This window comes from Dipodomys ordii, unplaced genomic scaffold (genome assembly GCF_000151885.1).
Source record: "Dipodomys ordii isolate 6190 unplaced genomic scaffold, Dord_2.0 Scaffold5, whole genome shotgun sequence".
In the NCBI taxonomy this organism is placed as follows: domain Eukaryota; kingdom Metazoa; phylum Chordata; class Mammalia; order Rodentia; family Heteromyidae; genus Dipodomys; species Dipodomys ordii.
This window is the reverse complement of record NW_012267221.1, coordinates 14,411,021-14,431,824: the sequence shown is the minus strand read 5'-3', so window position 1 is coordinate 14,431,824 and position 20,804 is coordinate 14,411,021. Positions and strand designations below refer to the sequence as shown.

The following is a 20,804-nucleotide window of genomic DNA, read 5'->3' as shown; positions in this document are numbered from 1 at the left end:
AGAGGAATGCTGTTCTCAAGTTCAGATGCAGCTAGGGAACTGAATAAATGATCTATTCAAAAAGAGAAAGAGGAGGGGAAAAAAGCAGATGTTAGAAAAAAACATGCTTTTTATATTCTGAGAGAAGCAAATAAGTATGCAAATTCAGGTAAACTCAAGTTATCCTAAAAGCCTAGGCTTGTCATAGATGGCTTGGTTGTAACGTAATAATAATAACCAGAAAATTCCATATTCTTAGGCAATGTATTCCCTTTGATGCACTTTCATTAGAGTAAGAATTGTCTGGAATCTTGTTTTAGTTGTGTTTTCTTTTTTTCAGCATATGTTTTCTGGAATGTTAAAAAAAAGTGTTTGTGTTTCTTTCCCTCTTATTTATCACAATCCACATGATTCATCTTCCCAAACTAACTCTGTGTCCTGGCCCTTCTCAGTCCTACCCTTATGTACACACACACACACACACACACACACACCAACTGAAGGCTCAGGGGAAAAAATAAAGGGTTGAAAACCCACCTCACCTAACTGCCTTAAAATGAGACCAGAACTTCATCATGCAATTATGTTTTAATAGCGAGGTGTGGAATTCTATTTCAACGGGAAATAAGACATTTGTACTCATTCTACTTCTGTCCTGTGAATTGAGAAATACCACTTAGAGAAAGATGGGTGGATAAGTCTACTGAGGAAGGAGGTAACATGAATGGAGAAGAAAGAAGAGAAAAAAGAAAGAGGAGGAGGATGAGGAAGAGGAGGAGGAGGAGGAGGAGGAGGAGGGAAAAGGAAATGAAGGGGAAGAAGAAACACCCCTCTGCCTATCAATGCTCGCTGGAGGCATTGATGTCCTAACTCTTCAGGACTATCTGGATAGCAACGAATGCTCCACGAGATTCCCGCGTTAGCCAGTTTCTGAGAAGCAAGAGCCAAGAGGACTTCATTTTTCCCCTGGAATCTTTTTCTATTTTAAAGGGTAACCTCCCTTAGAAAGGGCACAGATCGAAGGAGTTGTCTGGCTAGAAGATTCAGGAGATGCATAGCTTGGGAGGTCACTTCCAGGCGGCCAACTCTTAGCTCCACCCACCTTTTGTTCCTCCCCCTCTCCCACCCCCTCGCCCCCAGCCCCTGGCGACCTGCCTCGCCCATCTCAAACTCTCTCCTTGTTTTGTACAGGAGCCCTTTACACAAGCCTGGCCATTTCTCATCGTTCTCACAGCCCCGGGTCTCTGGAGACCCTGTCATCTCCAACCTTGCAACTCCCCTGGGGACTCACGCAGGGACACTGGGCATGCTCTTGGTCTCTCCAATGTGGGAGCTGAGTACCAATTCGGCCCTGGCTTCATCGCCCACCTCCAGGAGCACCCCGAGGCAAATCCTGGGCTCTCAGTTGGCTCAACCTCAATCTTCCACCTCTGGAGCGGAGCGCAAACAGACCTTAGAAATTACTCCTCCTTGAAGGGCTGTTTTCACACCTGTCAGTTATTTGGTCGCTGAAGGTGTTTGAGCTACAGCAGTACAGCAGCAGCCCGAGGAGCCTGGGGACGATGCCCTGTGGCTCATAGTCGCACCAGATCCCCTTCCCAGAGTGGCTGTTTGTCACTGAGTTTTGGAGATTTCTTGGCTGGCTTTCGCTAAAGCACGCTTGAGTAATCCGAGCTGTGGTGGCGCCCAAGCACCCGGGATAAAGGCTCTGTGTGTGTGTGTGTGTGTGTGTGTGTGTGTGTGTGTGTGTGTGTGTGTGTGTGTGTGTGTGTGTGTGTGTGTGTGTGTGCAGGGGGAGAGGGCGGGGATAGAAACGTCAACCTTCCTCCCCCCCCCCTTCAATCCGGCCCCAGCCTCTTTTCTTTTCTTTTTCCCCTTCGTAGAAAAGCCTCACAAGTCCCCCCCTTCCCCAACACACACACACACACACACACACACACACATACACACACACACACACCTTTACCCTCCACCCCAGCCATCTCGGGGCTCTGGGCAACAGCCAGGTTAAACCCATTTGCACTGGGAAATTGGCGCTGCTTGGAAGAAGAGAAACGGATCGATTGCCCTTCTGACTCCCCCGCCACCACTGCCCACCCCGCCCTCCCACCGCACCCTCCCTCCCACGGCCCTCCCCCGCGCCGCCTCCCCTCACCCCGCCTCCTTCCCGCTCCCCACCCCCCCACCCCCTGGAACCTCTCTCGCCCGCGGCAGTCCGGTGCGAGGTCCCCTCCGGAAGGTGAGCGGAATGGACTGGATTCCAGCGAGGACAGCGTGCATCTGGAAGCGGTGCTAATGGGAAGAGATTTCTGCTTTCCAGAAAGGATGCGCTGCCACAAAGAGCGGCTGGCGCGCTGGCCTGGGCTCTAGCCGAGGAGAGATCCCGGGAGAAGTCCGGAGCTCGCGGGGGAGCGCTCGCAGGAAGACCCGGGGCAACATGCCTGTTCGCAGGGGGCATGTGGCACCGCAGAACACGTTCCTGGGGACCATCATACGGAAATTTGAAGGGCAAAGTAAGTTGATTCGTTCCCTCCTCTCTCGCTCGCTCTCTGCTTTGATAGTGCACTTGGCATCCGCTGCTTACAAGCTGGGGAGACGGGAGACGGGCAACTCCCGGGCTCTGGCAACTTAACAGGCTGTGAAACGCAGCCAGGAGGTTCCAAAGGCAGCGCGAGCGTTCGCTCTCTAATATTAATTTTGATTTACATTTTAGATTACGGTCTCCATTATACAAGGCAATTCGATCCTAGGCTCCTACTGCTCCATTATCTGTCTTGCTACTTAATGCCCTACTATTCTTACTATCTTAAAGGGAAAGTGCTTGTAGAAACAGGGGGTATATTTTGAGGCTGTTTTATTATAGACTTTTTAAAGTCAGAAGGGGAGCCGAGCCATAGTGTGGAAGCACGGGCAGTGTAAATGGAAATAGCGATGTAAATAGCTCATGCAAACTGTAACACCACCACCGCCGCCGCCGCCGCCCCCCACCCCCCGCCCTGGGCAAATTGCAGGGCTTGCTGTTAGCTTCTAGAAGGTAAAGTTTATGTTGAATGAATGCAAATATACACAAACGCGATCATTTGGGAAAGCAGTATCTCCACTGTGCCTGTTTCCAATGCAAATAGCTGACTATAAGAAGGAGCATTCCCATCTCTTTTGTCTCCCCTTTAATTTCCCCATCTAGAAATTTAATAATCGAAAAGTATGAAATATCACAGAGACCAAACTGGAAAAAAATATGATGTAGGCTAATGACCAGGAATTAATTATGTAAACATGTAACCCTTTACCTTTGTTAATTTATATTTCACATTTTGTTCATTCTCATGAAGACACATCTGTGTTATGTACTTTGAAATTTTATGGCACTGCATTTAGTGATGTGACAATCTGATACTTTGTTAACCATATAAACTTGCATAGCCTGCTTAACATTCTTTCTGGAAACAGCAAATATTATCTGCGATCAAAATTGCTAAGATCTTTACATCTAAATTTTCACTACTGCACAAAATTTCAAGTTTCTCTTAAAGTAAAAGAAAAAAAGGGGAATATTAACACAAGGCTTACTACACATGTGTGCAAATATCTTTATCTTTTGGAAAATATACATCACAAAAAGGTGAACCTTTGCATTATTAAACTGCTGAAAAATGTGAAGTAGTTTCATAGCTAAAGCTAGTTGTCCTGTCATTTGTTAATATGATGTGTAGTATGCCTTAGAGGAATAGAGAAAAGGCTACATCCAAAAATAATAACTACTTTAAAAAAGTTGTATTCAAAGGGCAAAAGTTGAAGTGAGAAATGTTACAGCTAAAAGATGTTTCTGTCTTTTGCCTTAGATAATTGTTATTTTACCATTAAATAGAACTCTGGAAGTGTCAGTGAATCAGCTGTTTGAGTGTCCACTAGGACCCCTTGCAGAACTTCAAAACTAGACTATCAGATTTTTTTTTTACAATTGCTTAGTGCTTCCTTAATACTTACTGTTAAGGTTACTAAGAACTGCTAACTTTATAGCTTTCAGGATATCTATTTTTGTGTGCTTATTTTTTGTTCAAAGGTCTAGCACTTGGTGGAAGCACCTGCATTTAATCAGACTCTTTATTATGCAACAATTTGTTTCAGTGTTCATAAGAATCTTGTGAAAACAGTTAAATGATGGCTTACCATTTTCTTATTACAGATAAAAAATTTATCATTGCAAATGCCAGAGTGCAGAACTGTGCCATCATCTACTGCAATGATGGGTTCTGTGAGATGACTGGTTTCTCCAGGCCAGATGTCATGCAGAAGCCATGCACCTGCGACTTTCTCCATGGGCCTGAAACCAAGAGGCACGATATTGCCCAAATTGCCCAAGCATTGCTGGGGTCAGAGGAGAGGAAAGTGGAAGTCACCTATTATCACAAAAATGGTAAAGTTTATCTATTTAGTATTCTGTGCATTGAATTCCATTGAAAAGCTGATTTGATCATTGAAAGTTCATATACAGAGAAACCCCAACTATTTCATTGTACACATATGCTTTACTTATAATGCTTTACTATATAAGCTGTATGGATATTGATATTCTCCTTAGTGGACAAGGGTACTCTGAATTCATCAAAAGGGCATTAACAAAGCCACTGAGGACAAAATGTCACAAGTCAGTTTTGCACAATTTTTTTCTAAAGAATAATATAAAGATAATACCTTAGTGATTGCACTGATGTGCATTTAGAAGAAAGCATAATTTCATTTGCTTCAACTTGAATTATCTCACAAGGTTGTGGTGAGAACTGTATATGACAACTATTAGTTTATAACTATTAGTTTCTTGTCTCTAGATGTTGATTCACAACGCTTGTTTCCTTTCTTGTTTTTTTAAAAAAATATATAACATTTACTTAATATGTAAGACCTTCTGAAATTGATAGAGTAAAGCTGTGTGAGTTTTTGTCTTAAAATAAGAAATAGAGAATATGTCATAGTTGTTTATAAAATAAACAATATAGAAAAGGAGCTATAACTCATGATACTATTAGCACTCACTTTTAAAACTGCAGCAGACCTAGCATTTAAAACTTAAGGTCATCCTTCAGGGATACATTTCCTTCTTTCAGGCTTGCAATAGGAGCAATATGTTAATATGTTTCCATTATATATATATATATATATATATATATATATATATATATAACACCAAAATATGTGTGTGCTCCAATTTAGGGCTTAGAGTTAAAGTACTTTTAGAAAATGTTTGATTATAGTTAATTTTGTCAAAATCACATCATCTATTAGATCTGATGACAGAAATCAATGAAGCAGTGTATACCCCTGTGATTTTTAGCAAACTCTTAAGTTTTGATAAATGTGTTCTGTGCCAAATAACCTATACCATACAATGACTCATCATTTGGTAAACTAGAGATAAAATAGCAAAGAACATAGCTCTTTCTCTTATTTCCTTATAAATTAAGTGTTCCATGATAGAAAATATACAACTCTGAATTACTAGAACTTGATTGGACAACCAGCTATGACTGGAAAAAAAACAGGTTTGTGTAAATGTGTGCTAACCTTAAATGAAGTAAATTAAATGATGACCAAACAACATAGAAGTTGTTTTAGTCCTTTCATTTTTTCTTCCCTTCCTAATAAGCAGTGCTTACAATGTAGAAATTGTAGGACTATTTTTTGTCTTGAAAACGTTTATTGGACTGAGGATCTAACTACACAAGTGCACCTTAATCTCTTTTGTCTATCTGGTGCAGTCACTGGGCTTTTGAAATAGTTTGAATGTTTGACATTACTTCCTCATCTGACTTTGTTATACAATGTCAACAGTGTATCATGGTTCTTCAGGGTCTGCTGCTCTATCATTGGTCATTATGTCTTGTAGACAATTTCAGAATGTTTTCAGCCTATAGAATTGAAGTATAAAACAAATCTGAACTGCCCAGGCCACTTATATTCTAAGTATAGTTTTTAAATAAAATATTTCTGCAGCTTTGAATTGATAGTTATGTGAAACCTAGTTAGTCCATATAATGTAACTGTAAAATGTAAAATGACCTGAAACAATTTAAGGATTAATGAATGTACACAGAATCACAAACATGATGATAAAAAAATTTCTGTAGCAAAGATGTTAGTGCACTGACTAATAATTTCTTATTTATGTAGATTAGAATTTCCATCCTTTCATGAAAGAGTAGCTCATTTGGAAGCTCAGTTAGGTATAGAAGTATCAAACTTTGGTGACACTTTTGGTTTGATTGGTGTTCTGATTGATGGGATTCAGATTTAAGTACTTGGATATCTTTTGCATTAAAAAACAAATAATGTACAGTTATCTGGGATTGATTTGGAAAGCATGAAGTGACGAGAGAACCCCCAAAGAAAAAATGATGAGTTTGAATAACTTCCATAAATTGTGAAAATATGGTGATACTTTCTTGCTCTGAATATAACTAAGGTTTTTTTCTTCTTTTTTTCTGATAGATCAGATATCTTGAATAGAATTCTTAGAGGATATTGGTTTGTTCAATGCAATTGTAAAACAAGTCAGGACTTAAATTCAAATGCATTGACCTCCATTGACCTGCAGGCCACACAACATACATTTACATAATCATAAAGAGAAAAACTTTCATCACTTCCATTCATTTGTTTCCCAAAGTTTCCTTAATAATTTAATGTTGATTTTCTAGTTAGACAATTTTTTTAAATTTTTTTAAAATTTAATTAATTTATTTTGTTGTTCATGGGGCTTGAACTCTGGGCCTGGGCACTGTCCCTCAGCATTTCAGCTCAAGGCTAGTGCTGTACCACTTGAGCCACAGCATCACTTCCTAATGTTGATTTTCTTAGTTCTTCTCAGTGCTTGCTTCCATTACTCCAGTATACAGAATTTCACAAAAATATAACAGTCATTTAGTGAACATAATAAGCAAATTAACAAAAACCTGAGTATTTTGCTTCTACCCTTGTGAATCATTTATAATGGAGTAGCAAAATTCTCAGCAGACATTAAGTTTGAAAACTTATTTTGTAAAGTGACCCTAAGGCTTTATAAGTAACTTAAACCTGAGACTTATGCAATGAGTTCCTATTGAGTCAGTGCAACATCATGTCATCCATTGTTCTACCATGAGTAATCATGTGATTGTGCTAACTATATTTTAACTTGCTATTTACCAGAATATCAATTTTTTTTTAAAAAACTGAGCTACAGTATTCACAGTAAGAATATTTGACAGCCCTTCCTTTGAGAATTATATTATACAGTTTAAGTCATTATTGCATAAATCACTCTTGGCAGCTGTAAAATATTGCTTAAGGTGATAAAAGTATAAATCTTTTGACATAAAACTCTAATTATACAAAACTATAATTATGCTGAGGCTTATGTAAGTATGGGCATATATTTTAATGCAGTAATACAATCATTTAAAAACCATTTTGGGGGGGAGAATGAGAAATAGCAAGTTTCCTGTCATTAAACAATTTATAGTTTGTAGATGATAAGAACTAGAAATAAAACAGGAGAGCATAGTTCAGTTAGTCATCTCTTAGTTTGTTTTTCTCTCGACTTGGGGTGCATCAAGGTATAGAGCTAGCTAATTTCATGAGTTTCCAGAATCTCTCTGCCATGTTTGTATATGTGACAGTAAATTACTAAAAAAACTTCAAGAAAAAATCAAAGCAAGTTTTTCCCAACAAAATCAAAGACTCTGGCTCAAATGTGAAGGAAGATGTAAACTGGATGTTATAAGCAGGATAAATTATATTACTCGAGCAGAATGTGAAATGTATGGTTTTTAGAGAACAGGGACATTATGTTTGCAGATGCAATCTGACGGTAATTTTGTTAACAAATATAGTACAACTTTTCCTATCTTTAGGCTGCTTTTAAATAACTGAAGGATGGAAAGGGGGCTGAGGAAAGTCCTTGTCTAATCCTGACTGTATTAGTGCAAATTTCCAGAGGCAATATTGGGTTTGTTTTTACAACTTTTTATTCTGAGAATACTATGGAAAGATAATTTTTAAACTTGTTGATGTTGATGTTGGTGGTAGTGTGTGTGTTGAAGATGTATAGTTAGTGCTCACTTTTTCTGGTAGTACACCATGCAATTGCAGCACAGAAGCTGAGATGTAAAAGGAGATATTTCATTCTCAGGACATTTGTATTTTAGAATAATTCATGTTCACTTCCACATTCTAAAGCCTAATTGTTTCCATGAAATCATTCTTAAAAACAGATCATATTAATTATAAAACTAAGAAACTTTTAGGAATAGGGAGAACTTATGAAATTCAAGGTGAATTACCACTCCTCTTCTACTCTTTATTGTTAAGATAAAGATGTTAATACACATTTCATGTCACCATTTGTTACACATAAAAATTTCTGAAAGAAGCAATGCATTTCAAATAAACTTTAGTCATACATATGTATCTATTATAATAACTTTATATAATCTTTATGTCACATAATATATGCAGCTCTCCTAATTCTTGGATTGAGTAGTAGAGGTACAGATGGTAGTTTTAAAGACAAGAATAGAAATATATTATATGTATGCGTAATTCAAGCAATAGGGAAGATTTCCAGGGAGTTTGTTGCCTAGAATTTGTTTTAGTGTCACTTTAAATTTCTGTCTATACTTTTTTTCTGTCTTCTTCAATTGGATATTATAAGAACAGTAATCCTAAAACTCATTTTCTTTCAAATATCTAAATTTTATAGCATCTCTGGTACTCTGGACAGTATGTTTAATCAATTATACTAGTTGGTAAAATAAGTATTTTCAAGAGTTAGTCTTCCTCACTTGTTCAAATTCATTTCATCATTATTTTAAGTGAATATTCATTGTCCTGAAAATGGGTGTGATCTCTGTTCATCCTTCCATGCACCACCCTCCAGCACCATACCTTTAAGTAAGTAGCTCCCACACTAAAAAGATGTAATGTTTCTGGTGGTCTGAGAGATAAGTGCCTCGCTATTTTTATATCCAGGGTCAGTTTAATGATAGGGAGCAGGAAGAACTTTCTTTCTGCTGGCTTCAAGAAGTTTTTATTTGTATTTGTATTTGTTGTTGTTGTTTGTATTTGTATTTGTTGTTGTTGTTTGATATAAATAGTCGCAAGGTCAGTAGTTTGCAGCTAGTCTTCCAAGTATGTCTATGGAATTAGTTTTGGAGTATGTAACATTGGATTTCATCTGTCCATATCAACAGAAATCTTGGGGTAATTTTCTCCCCTCCCACTTTTAAGCCTCAAAGATCACTAAATTCTTTCAACACTTACCTCTGAAGTATCCCATAAGGTTCCTCCGGATTCTCTGCATCCAGTGTTAAGTACTCTGAGTTAAGTCCTCTTGATACTTTTTTCACTTTATTCTCCCCAGTGCCATCACAGAGGGAATCCTGAAGCCTGAGAATAACCTCTTATTTTTTTACTCTGATTGAATGTGTTACATTCAGTATAAGACACAGTAGTATTTCTGGTACAGTTTCTTGCCACAATGTATTTGATGTGTCTCAATTAGTTGAATAAATGGCAAAACATTTTTTTTACCTATGAATCTTATGTTTCTATCATATTTTCCATTTGATATTTACTATACAGAAGGCCCAAGTTACACAGTATGAATACTTTATACCTAGTACCACATCTTTTCATTCAGTTTTCTTGAAAATTCCTAACCCACAATGAAGCTTGAATTCAGGGATACAGAATAATGGAAGTGTAAAGTCCAAACAAATTAAGATAATTATTAATAAAATACAAATTATTATTGTTCAATAAATGTACTCTCTGTCTCTGCTGTGTTGCCTGCAGTTAGCAACAGTACTGATCTACTAAGAAGCAATGGAAATAGGCCGCAATAACATATTCATCTTCATAGTGAGAAACTATGTCCTATTATTGAAAAGTTAAGAAAGAAACTTGTCCCAGGTGAGTTGTGAGAAGAGTATTAGGCTCCTCTTACAATGACTGAACATTTTTTAATATCCTCTTCTTTTTCCTTTAATTTTACTTTAGATTCTAGTTTTAAATAGAAAAGTGCTCTTTCTGTGACAAGACCAGTCATGGCTGAGTCAGCCCTCTATGGCTTTTTCCAGGTTGAAGCTATTCTATTTGTATGCATTTCCACTATTTGGTAGAATGTCTAACACTATTTTTTACAAAAAAAAAAAAAAGAGAAGAAAAACAGAAGTGACTGCTATATGGAATAGAGTGAGTTATATGTAATGGATAGTGAATAAAATGTGATATTCAGTGATTGGCAGGAGAAGAGTAGAGAATGCTGGGAAGGATAGCAGTAAAGTAGCCTGGGTCGGGTGAATCATGCCAGGCTGATTGGGATTGAGTTTTGCCTTTGTTTTACCTGAGTTTTCCTCCAAGTTAATTAATCAGAAAACATTATTGCAGTGGGTGAGCTTTATTAGTGTTGTCAATTTTTCTTCTTTTTTTCCTTCCCTCAACATTATCGAGTGTTTAAATTAGCATTATTTGTTGGTTCTGATAAAATGTTAATTCTGTGTGCAGTGTGAAACATCATGGGCTTTAAGAAACATATAATAATATCATGGGATTAAAGCAACTTGGAATATCTGTCACATTCACACAGACCACTCGCATCTACAATAAAAACATCTTTTTGAATTTTATTCAGTGAAATTGTTTTGATAAACCAACATATGCACACAATGAAGATAATTTAAATATAAAATTAGTGGTGGTTTTGTAGTTATTTTCTCAAAAATCCAGTCAAGGCAAACATTCAAGACAAAATAAGGTATTTGTATGTATGTGGAAAAAATTGTTTTGGAAAATATCACATTTGGTACTCACAATAAGTATTTGTACATAGTAATTAAGATCATATCAATCAGCCAAAAACCCACATGAGAGCTATGCAATATTACATAATGAGTAACTAATTTTAAATCATGTTTATATTTATATTTTTACATTAGCTAAAATTTCTTCTGCTAGTTCAAAAATCTGACATATAATGCCTATTTTACTTAGTAATACCAATCAGCTGATATTTAGCTGTACATTATAATGTGTGGGTGTACCTTCTGGATGCTATTTCTCATTATATTCTGCTATTAAAAATAGATTTTCTCCCAAAGGTAAATGCTTTTTGACTTCCAGTTCTGTGACTGGTTCATTGCACAAGTTTCTTCAACTCATTTTTGTGGTAAGTTTTGCAGAAGATAGTATCATATTATCCCTATCTACAGATCAGTTCATTTTAGGTTGAGAGAAGGAAAATATTAATGATCACAGAATAAGGTATCTAAGATCTGGCTACACTTCAAAACTCTATTTTATTGCATCCACATAATGGGATTTTAAAACTTTACTGTCTACTATTTAGCTTCAAACTAGTTTCTAGCATAGGCTCTATTGGTAACCTGAACAATAGATATGATCAATATAAATTCCAGGAGAAACTAAATAAAATAAGGTTCATCATAATTGTTTCATTTAAATATAACTTTATCAGCCAAAATGAATCTATGTCAGTATGTTAAATTTCAATAGAATAAGGAAGATTATTACATATAAGTTTTGTATAATCTTTATTAGAGACACTCATGAAAGAATCTCCATTTTGGATTAGAAACTGTACATCAGTTTAGATTCGAGGACATTTTTGGTTAAGGGCTCCATGTGTGTTAACTGTGCAGTAATTGTTCAGGAAATCAGGAAGGGATTTCAGATTCTAATGTGATTCATTGGCAATTTTCTTTTTTTTGAGTCTAATATGTATTTTTAATAAATAAAAAGTAATGAGAAAGCACTAAGCTAATGTTTACTTCACATTTTTTGACTTGAATTTCTTTTTTTTATTGTGAAAATACGATATAGAGGGGTTACAATTACGTGGGCAATTACATCTCCCCCTCCACCCACCCCACCCCCGCCAAAGTTGTAAAGTTCGTTTTTCGACATAATGATTTGTACATCTCATTGTTGCAATGGGTCCACCTGTATCCCTATTTAAACTATTTGTTTTTTCCCTTCCCCTCCACAAATTATACCAACGTCAAATACAGTGAAAGCAGGGGTTATTCCGTGGGGGAGGGACATACAAAGCAAGAAAGAAATCATCTTATAAATGTGTTAGAAACAATTGCATGAAAGTAAAAACATTTGAATGCTCATCTTGGGGTTCATTTCACCTAACATGTGATTTGACAGAATTCACCACTAGTATTTAAAAGAGAATTATAGACAACCACTGAATAATTATTGAATATTATTTTAACATAATATTTAATAATATGTCATTGCTATATGTTATATTCCATATTTTAATTATAATTATTCCTGGTGTGTTGAAACACTTCCACTTTTCTTCATCTTTGGCTTACCGTCACACTCCATACTTGCATTTGACCTCCTCACAGAAACTATCTCCCTTAGGATTCTTCCTTGTACCCTCTGGGCTCCTTCATCCTGGATAACCTTTCTATGTCCTTCACCAGTACTTCTACATTGTTAAGCAAACTTCTGTACAGTTTTGATCACCACTCCTTCCTAAGCTCTTCTCTAAATCCCTCAGAAAGACAGTTGTTTCCATATTTCCTTTCATTCTATCCATGTCATCATTATAATACTTACGAAATAATGTTGTAGAAATTTACTTCTATGGCTGTTTCTCACACTGAACACTTAACATTTTGAAGGGATTTATTAAGACACTTAAAAAAAACTAGAGGAAACAGAAGAATAGATTTTTTTAACAAAAATGTATATATAAGATTGTCCAGCTACACAACTATTTTTAGGTGAACATAGTTGTTAGGTGGCTGTGTCTAGAAAAGTCATATTCATTCATTCATTCATGCAACATCTAAGCCAATTATTTTGGTAGAGATGAGAACTATAAAAATTAATAACTTGTATTGATTAGTAGTTGAAAAAGAATGTTTTCAACAGCAAAAAAATATTTCTCTCTATAAAAACCTGACTACTTCATAATCTAAGAAAATGAAATGTGTATCATCTGAAGAGTCTGGACAGATCATGTACACGATAAGCAATTTTGAGGGGTTAATAAAAAGAAGAGAGTCTCCTCATGTCCCTGTGGCAAATTTGCAGTTTGAAAGAGCTCATAATCCTCCCTGCATCACCTTAGTTAAATACACATGATAAAAATACTCCTGAAATCTTACAAACTGAATTTTTTTTATTCTGATAACTTTTTCTTTCAACATTTTCTATATACAAGACATGCCTCATCTCTATACTGGTTTTTCATGACAATTTTTTTTTTATATTGCCACAACCTTTGAGTCAGGTGATCGAGAGTGTAAAGCCTGTGTGGTATCAGAAGACACTCATCAGTTCTAACATGTTCAGCATTATTTCAACTCCCCCGCAAGGATTTCGTATCTCTGCTTTCTCTCAGTCTTTGTCAAAGCAATACAACTCTACATTTGGAACATTGGAAAGAGAGAATAAAGATCTATAACCTTGAAACCAGGAAATGTGAACCATTAAAACGATATTATCACATTATATCATATGCATTTTTCTGTAATGTTTTCTACATTCACATGTGTGTACAGATATGCATGGGGAATTTTTATCAATACCTGAAAAATGGTATGCTGCATAGGCTAGTATATGATTTGTTTTCCTCACTGACAAATGTATGCTAAATCTACATATAATGTAAAACCTATATAAATTATTTTAGCATTCACAAATAATTTCAATAGATGAAATAGCATATTATCCAAAACACTCTAAGGAATATGTTATAATTTCCAACTTCTTACTATTGTAAATGCACTAAAAAAACCTGTGTCTGTACTTCTTCTACATTTTCTTCATGTATATGTCCTGTAGTATATTCCATTGCTGGATAAAAGAGTAAATGTATCATAAAAGCACACATGTATTTTTGATATATTTTGCCGAATGATACACTCCTGAAGGGAATTCATGTAATTACAAATTTCATGAAACTTCTCATTCCATTTTGTATTTTTGTCAATCCCATAATATAATACCTTAAAATTAACTTAATATATTTGCTGAAAATGTATGTGCATATTATTTGAGGTAATGTATTTTCATTTTAAAGAAACTAGTGCCAAATATTGTTATACCTAGGGAGCAATGTAAAGTTTTTGAATGACAATACTTGTAAAACTTGTTCTTCTCACACACATGCATACATTTGCACACACATTTTTCATCTTTACATTCAACATTTCCATTTTGGTAATGTTCTAGTAATTAATCAAATCTAAAATTCATCAACATAATTGAATTTTCACTAATTTAAACAATTTACAAATTATTGTTTGAAGTTTTATATGAAATAACTTTGGATTTCATTTATTCATTTACTTTTATTTTTATTTTTGCCACTTCTGGGACTTGAGCACTGGGCCTAGGCTCTGTTTCGGAGCTTCTTTTGTTTGAGGCTAGTGTGCTCTGCCATGTGAGCCCCAGTGCCACTTCTGGTATTTTCTGAGTAATTTATTGGAGATAAGAGTCTCTCACAGACTTTCCTGCCCCGACTGGCTTGGAACAGCAATCCTCAGATCTCAGTCTCCTGAGTAGCTAAGATTACAGGGATGAGCTACCAATGTCCAGCTTAATTTTATTATTTCTTAATGTAATAAGTTTATATATTTGACCACAATTAGAGTGATTAATAGTATGACAATAGTTTTTCAATAGTTTTCATTGAATATATAAATTTTCTGTAGAACATTAGTTTTTCTCAGATGAAAAATGATTACCATAAAAGCAAGTAAACTTGTAAGACATAAACGTTCTGCTAGAACAGACATGACAGAAGTCAAATGTACTTACTCACCAAAAGTGACATTCAATGTTCAGAATTATACAAAAATATGAGAGAAAATACGTAAGAAACAGAAACTTCACATTATCTTGGCTAAACCACAAACTTTATCCAAATACTCCAGTATAATACTATTAAGAAGACTGCAGGGAATGATCATTCTATTTCTCAACTGCCTTACTTACAAAAGATGTGCAGATCTCAGGTAATCTGATCTTTCTAGCCGTGATGCTGTTCTCAGGTGTTCCCTCCAGGTGTTCTTTATAACGAATGTCACTTAACCAAGCCGCAGTAGGATTTATGCATTCCCAGATGGCTATTTTCAGAATTTCTTCCCGGAATGAGGAACTATAGAAAAATGCCATTAATGATGCCCAACTTCAACTCTTCTATTAGTCAGTATCTGTTCAGTTCACCTTCTAAAACTGCAGGACTAATATTCATGCAGTTTATAGTTTTAGAGTAAACAGGTATTCTATGGAAATGTTATACTCACCAGCATTCTTTATTTCGAATATCTTTCCTGGAAATCACACATAATGTGACATATAGAAAATTGTAGGTTAGTTATTGGCTCATTTGGTGTTACAAGTCGTCTCAATAATTTTTTTTAAATGTCACCAATACTGACCAAGTTTTCTAAATTCTCAAATAAGAGTTTAATTATGTCATCTTATATTGCATCAATTTTAGAAAATACAATTAAGTAGCTGTTAGAACTATATCTCTGCTACTGAAATGAAAATCTCAAGTATAAAAGAATAAAAGTGCCTTGGTAAAAGTGTTTTCTATAGGATATTTTACGAATCACAGGTTCCATATATTTCAGATATAAAGAATTAAGGTTAAACTTTCACCTACAGAAGAAATACCTGGAAAATAAACATAAAAGCAATTCCAGAGTTCTCATTTCACTCTAACAGTAGGAATATGTGCCTACCTCTGCTAAAAGTGCCAAGAAACATACACTCAAAAAGGCCATACAAATTGTGTATAGCATTGATACCATAATATAAACACAGAGTTTTGTGGTTGCTCATACTATTGTTCCTGAATTAATCAACTCTCCCATGTCTCCAAATATAGTTTGACCATAACCCAACTTAAAAGTCAGACTACAGCATTACGTTCTTTTGGTTGATATGTATTTCTTTATCTAGACGTATATATAATAGTCTTTTCTAAAATATTAACAGATTGGTTTATTCATCCGTAGCAACTTTTATAAGTAATTTTATGCTTGGGAATAATTGGATGATAGTGTTTGGTATGATAATAAAGTATGCTAGGATATGTCATGAGTGTAGTATGTATACTTTAAGTATTATGAACAACAACTCATTTTCGGATACTTATAATGTGTCCCTTTAAAAAAATAATTAAATTTAAGAAGTAGGAATTCCATTGTTCCCAATTTAAAGATGATAAGGATGAGGCTCAATAAATTGCTATTCGTGGGCACAGCTCTTCTTTTCTAAAATGTTTATTGTATTTTATTGTAAAGGTGATGTCATAGGTGTCCTAGCTCTTCTTTTAAAGCTTGTGCTGCCAGCATACCAATCCCCTTCTGCACACCTCCCATTACTGTGGGCTCACTGATACACACAATGTACAAGTGGCTGGACATAAGTTGAATCTTAGTAGAACAGCGTGGGCCATTTCTGCGTGTTAAACATTTATATATTTTAAAGTTAGAGACTTATTTTTTTCAATAACATTAGGGGACTTTTTATTTTTTTTATTATGAGAATACCATACAGAGGAGTTACAATTACATGGGCAAGATAATGAGTACATTTCTTATCAAGCATTGTTGCCTCCTCTTTGTTTCCCCTTCCCATCCCTAATCTTTAACTACCATTACACAGGATTTTGCAAGACAGAGAGATTCAATTTTAGCACTTTATTCTTGTTTTCCTCTTCATATTAGTGATGATAAATGGCTTTGGTGAATTATTTAAAATCTCTCTGCCAATATCATGCATAGAGTAGCTGTTGGACAAACTATTACAGCAAATCTGTGATCTGTCACTCATTTGATAAAATGGTAGTTTCTAGCCTTAGGAAAGAACACAGCATCAAATTTCAGATCATGGATGTCATAGTGAAATGGCTTAAGTCAAAACAAAAAATATGCATGCAGTATGTGTTTTTCTGAAAATTGCCTTACTACTCTGTTCACAGTCTCCTCATCTATGAAATGGATATTTTGACCACTGTAGAACAAATGTGGCAGTAATACTCACTAGACACTATGTTGAAAATAAACTATACAATTTGTGGGGGGGAAAGGGTCTGAAGGGAAAAACTAGGAGAAATTGAGGGAAGATGTGACACTGTTAACAGTGAAATGTAGGGGCTGGGAAGGTGGCTCAGTGGTAGAGCGCTTGCCTTGCATGCCTGAGGCCCTGGATTTGATTCCTCAGCACCACACAAGCAAAAAGAAAAAAGCCAGAAGTGGGGCTATGGCTCAAGTGGTAGAGCACTAGCCTTGAGCAGAAGAGCTGAGGGACAGCGCACAGGCCCACAGTTCAGGCCCCACGACCAGACCCCCCTCCCAAAAAAAGTGAAATGTACTCCTTTCCCAACTTATGTAACTGCAACACCTTTGTGTATCCCCTCTAAAATAACAATAACATATATAATAAATGAATAAACAAAAAGAATCTCTCTTATCAGTGTATATAAAAATAAATATGATGATAGTTACAAAAGAATTTTCAGTAATTCTTTTTCCGTAGTTAATTTAGCATGTATATGCAAGGGAAATATTTTAATACAAAAAGTAAAAATTTATATGAAATTCACATGCTTATTAGCTGTTGTGGTTGAGTAAATAATATTAATTAACGTCTGCTATCAATTGAAATTTGGAAATATAAAATTCCAGAGATATACCTGGAAGATTATGATCTTGAAAATTCTGGGTGTTTTCCTTCAATTTAGTCTTATTTCAAAATGTAAAGACTTATTATATGTATGGTTAGTCTGAAAAGTTTCACAATCTGTGGCTTTTTAATAGTTCACAGAGTACATCTTTCTTTCAGTTCTATTGCAACCAATTCTAGTAACAGAGTTTCAGGCACAAGTGTGTTTAGAAACAAAAGTTCCTCAAATGCCACACTGATTTATAAGTTCAGCTTACCCTCATCCATCCAGAATTTAGTAAGAATCAAGATGAATCTTATTTACAGCAAAGATATGTAAATAACTGAAAGCTATCTACTTTTAGAAAATATGCAAGGCAAAGATCCAAGAATCATAGCTATGGTGGCTGTATAATCTATAATCCTTGAAGGATTTCATTTAATGAATATCTAGCAAGAGATTAGAAAAACAATATAGGATTGTTACAGGTGAACCAGATGGGTGGACATTCCAAGTATTATCTGTATCTGATAGTTGTACCACATTTTCAAATACTATAAAGATATAGATATAGATATAGATACCTTATAAGTAGTTTCTACCTTTTCTGAAGAGTCAAAAAATGTAGCCACTCATTCTTGCAATACTTAAAATGCTTTCTGTGTCGACAAAGACAGTATCTTGGAATCTGGAGAAATGAGTCAGAATTCCTCCAAAGAATACAGTGCACCTGCTGACCTCTTTGAAATAAGACTGCAAATGAATCCTTCTATAAATACCATGTTGATGGTTTTTTGTAAAAGGAATTAACTTTAACCATTTTGTGAACTATTGTGAGCCAGAAGAGCCAGAAAATGTAAAGGATTGAGTTTATTGTTAAATGCCAATGCTCTATTACAGAATATCTTTTACTTTCAAAAGGAATTTTATCTAGCCTCTATCAAAGAATGGGCACACGGAGGCAATGTATAGAGTCATCTGATTTGAGCTTTTCTATCAGCTTTGGCTGTATGTATTAGTTTATTTGTAATCATATCATGTAAAATTTGTCTTATTGAATTGGAAGGCTATTCCCAGAAATGTTGAGACAAATAAAAAGTTACCCATGTTCTAACAAATTCATAAGACATGAATTAATTAATTCAGATTTTGGAATGCAAAACCAATTTATTTGTCTCATGATCTTGAGTAGAAATCCCTTTGCAGACATCAAAAAGCAAAGTGAGAGTAGATTAAATTGTTTTTAGAAAGGGAAGATAAACCAAATTGGTACAGCTGGCATTCTCATATTGTTTGTATTTTAGCAGCTTCAGTACAAACAAAAAGGAAATTATCTTTTGAAAATTGGAGTTGTAAACAAACTTAATGTTTGTAGTGTTACAATTAAAAAAGAGGGAAAAGCTGTGGATTACAATAGTTATAAATATCTTCCTTACATTTGAGCTTCTACCAATTTTTCCTATAAATTAGCTCTAGTACTATGGTTAGTATACATTATGGGACATTTTAAAAGGGATGTAAAGAAAACAAAGTGAGGTAGGATATGTGAAACCTTCCTTATGTCTGATTTCTTGTTAACTTATGGTGTCTTTTGATTCTGTATTTACTGAATGAAAAGTGATGCATTAAAAAGTGCTTGAATGGCTGGACACAAATGGCTCATGTCTGTAATCCTAGCTACTTAAGAGGCTGAGATGCAAGGATCAAGGTTCAAGCCAGCTCATACGGGAAAGTCCATGAAACTCTTATCTCCAGAAACCACCAGAAAACCAGAAGTGTAGCTATTGATCAAATTGATAGAATGCTAATCTTGAATAGAAAAGTTCAAGGACAGCAACAATAGGTTTTGAGTTCAAGCTCCATGACAAAACAGAAGAGAGACAGAGAGAAAGAGAAAGATTGAATGAGAGGGGGGACAGGAGAGAGAGAGAGACAGAGACAGAGACAGAGAAAAAGAATACAGAGATTAAAATCCCTGGCAATTTCAAAGTAAATGTATACAACTACCCTGCCGCGGACAACTAGTTTAATATGCTTCTAATGAAATTACAAGCAAGAATAATTCATGTATCTAATGCCATTATTAATACTTAATATAATAAGTTATCTATTAAATGATAATCTATTAAATATCAAATAAGTACTTGTACCATTAGATGAGTTGAAAAATATTATAGTGAATGTTCCTGTAATCTTCACATGGATTCAGCTATGATTTCAAGTTGCCACATCTTTTTCTCTCTCCACATTTGTCCACACTCTCACACACATACACACCTCATACTACTTTTATATAGCTACTCACTTATTTTGTTGAGAAATTTCAGTTTACCTTCAGAGATGCTGACCTATCATGCTTAAATACGTTAAAATTTTACTTTCTAGTGAATAAAATATTTTATGAAATTACAGCTTAATCATCAAATTTTGAAAATTTTACTTTGAAATAATTCTATTTAATGGCATCTTCTCACTTAAAATCCTCACAATCATTCTATTGTTGTCTGTACCATAGTTTGTCTTTATCAATTAAGGATTTAAGCTAGTATATATTATCATTTATTACAGCTTCTGTTCAGTTTCATTTAGTGTGAATAACTTTGTGGGACTTGTCATTTCATAGCATTGGCTTGAGGGAGAAATTAATTTTATTTTACTGAATGTTCACTTTAGATTGTTTATTCTTCTCAACTTGATATAGTGTATATAAGTATCATTGTCTTTTTCAGCATCACAAAAAGTGATATAAGTTTCTCTCATTATTATTGATATTAATATCAACCATATTAACTTTAGTAATGTCATTTTTTACACATTTTGACCAGAAAATTGAAAGTGAAGATGGAAAATACCTTTAAATTTATTAGGAGAATAAATTAACAAAGCATACAAGACTTCTTTACTAAAAGAATTATAATCCTAATTAAGTGAATTTGAAGAAGATATAAATAAAAATAGAGATAATCTGTGTTTATGTATTGAAAATCCCGATGTAATAAAGATGTTCAGTCTTCTAATGTTAATCAGCAACCATAACTCCATGATAGTATAAGTAATTGATCAATCTACTACAAAAATTAATGTATGGACATTATTAATAACTAAAATAATCATGGAAAAG

General features: G+C 34.9%; 1 protein-coding gene across 3 annotated transcripts in view; it reads left to right on the top strand.

Moving 5' to 3' along the window:
- Window positions 1-2,186: 2,186 nt before the first annotated feature.
- The window catches only part of Kcnh7 (potassium channel, voltage gated eag related subfamily H, member 7), a 463,174-nt gene continuing 444,556 nt past the window's right edge, over window positions 2,187-20,804 (top strand). For 2 of the 3 annotated variants that reach the window (XM_013027877.1, XM_013027883.1), the window contains exons 1-2: window positions 2,187-2,492; window positions 4,166-4,396. In XM_013027877.1, coding sequence (XP_012883331.1) covers window positions 2,417-2,492; window positions 4,166-4,396 — 307 coding nt within the window. In that variant the 5' untranslated portion in view covers window positions 2,187-2,416. The remainder of the gene's footprint in view (window positions 2,493-4,165; window positions 4,397-20,804) is intronic. The other variant, XM_013027869.1, reaches the window with a different exon arrangement.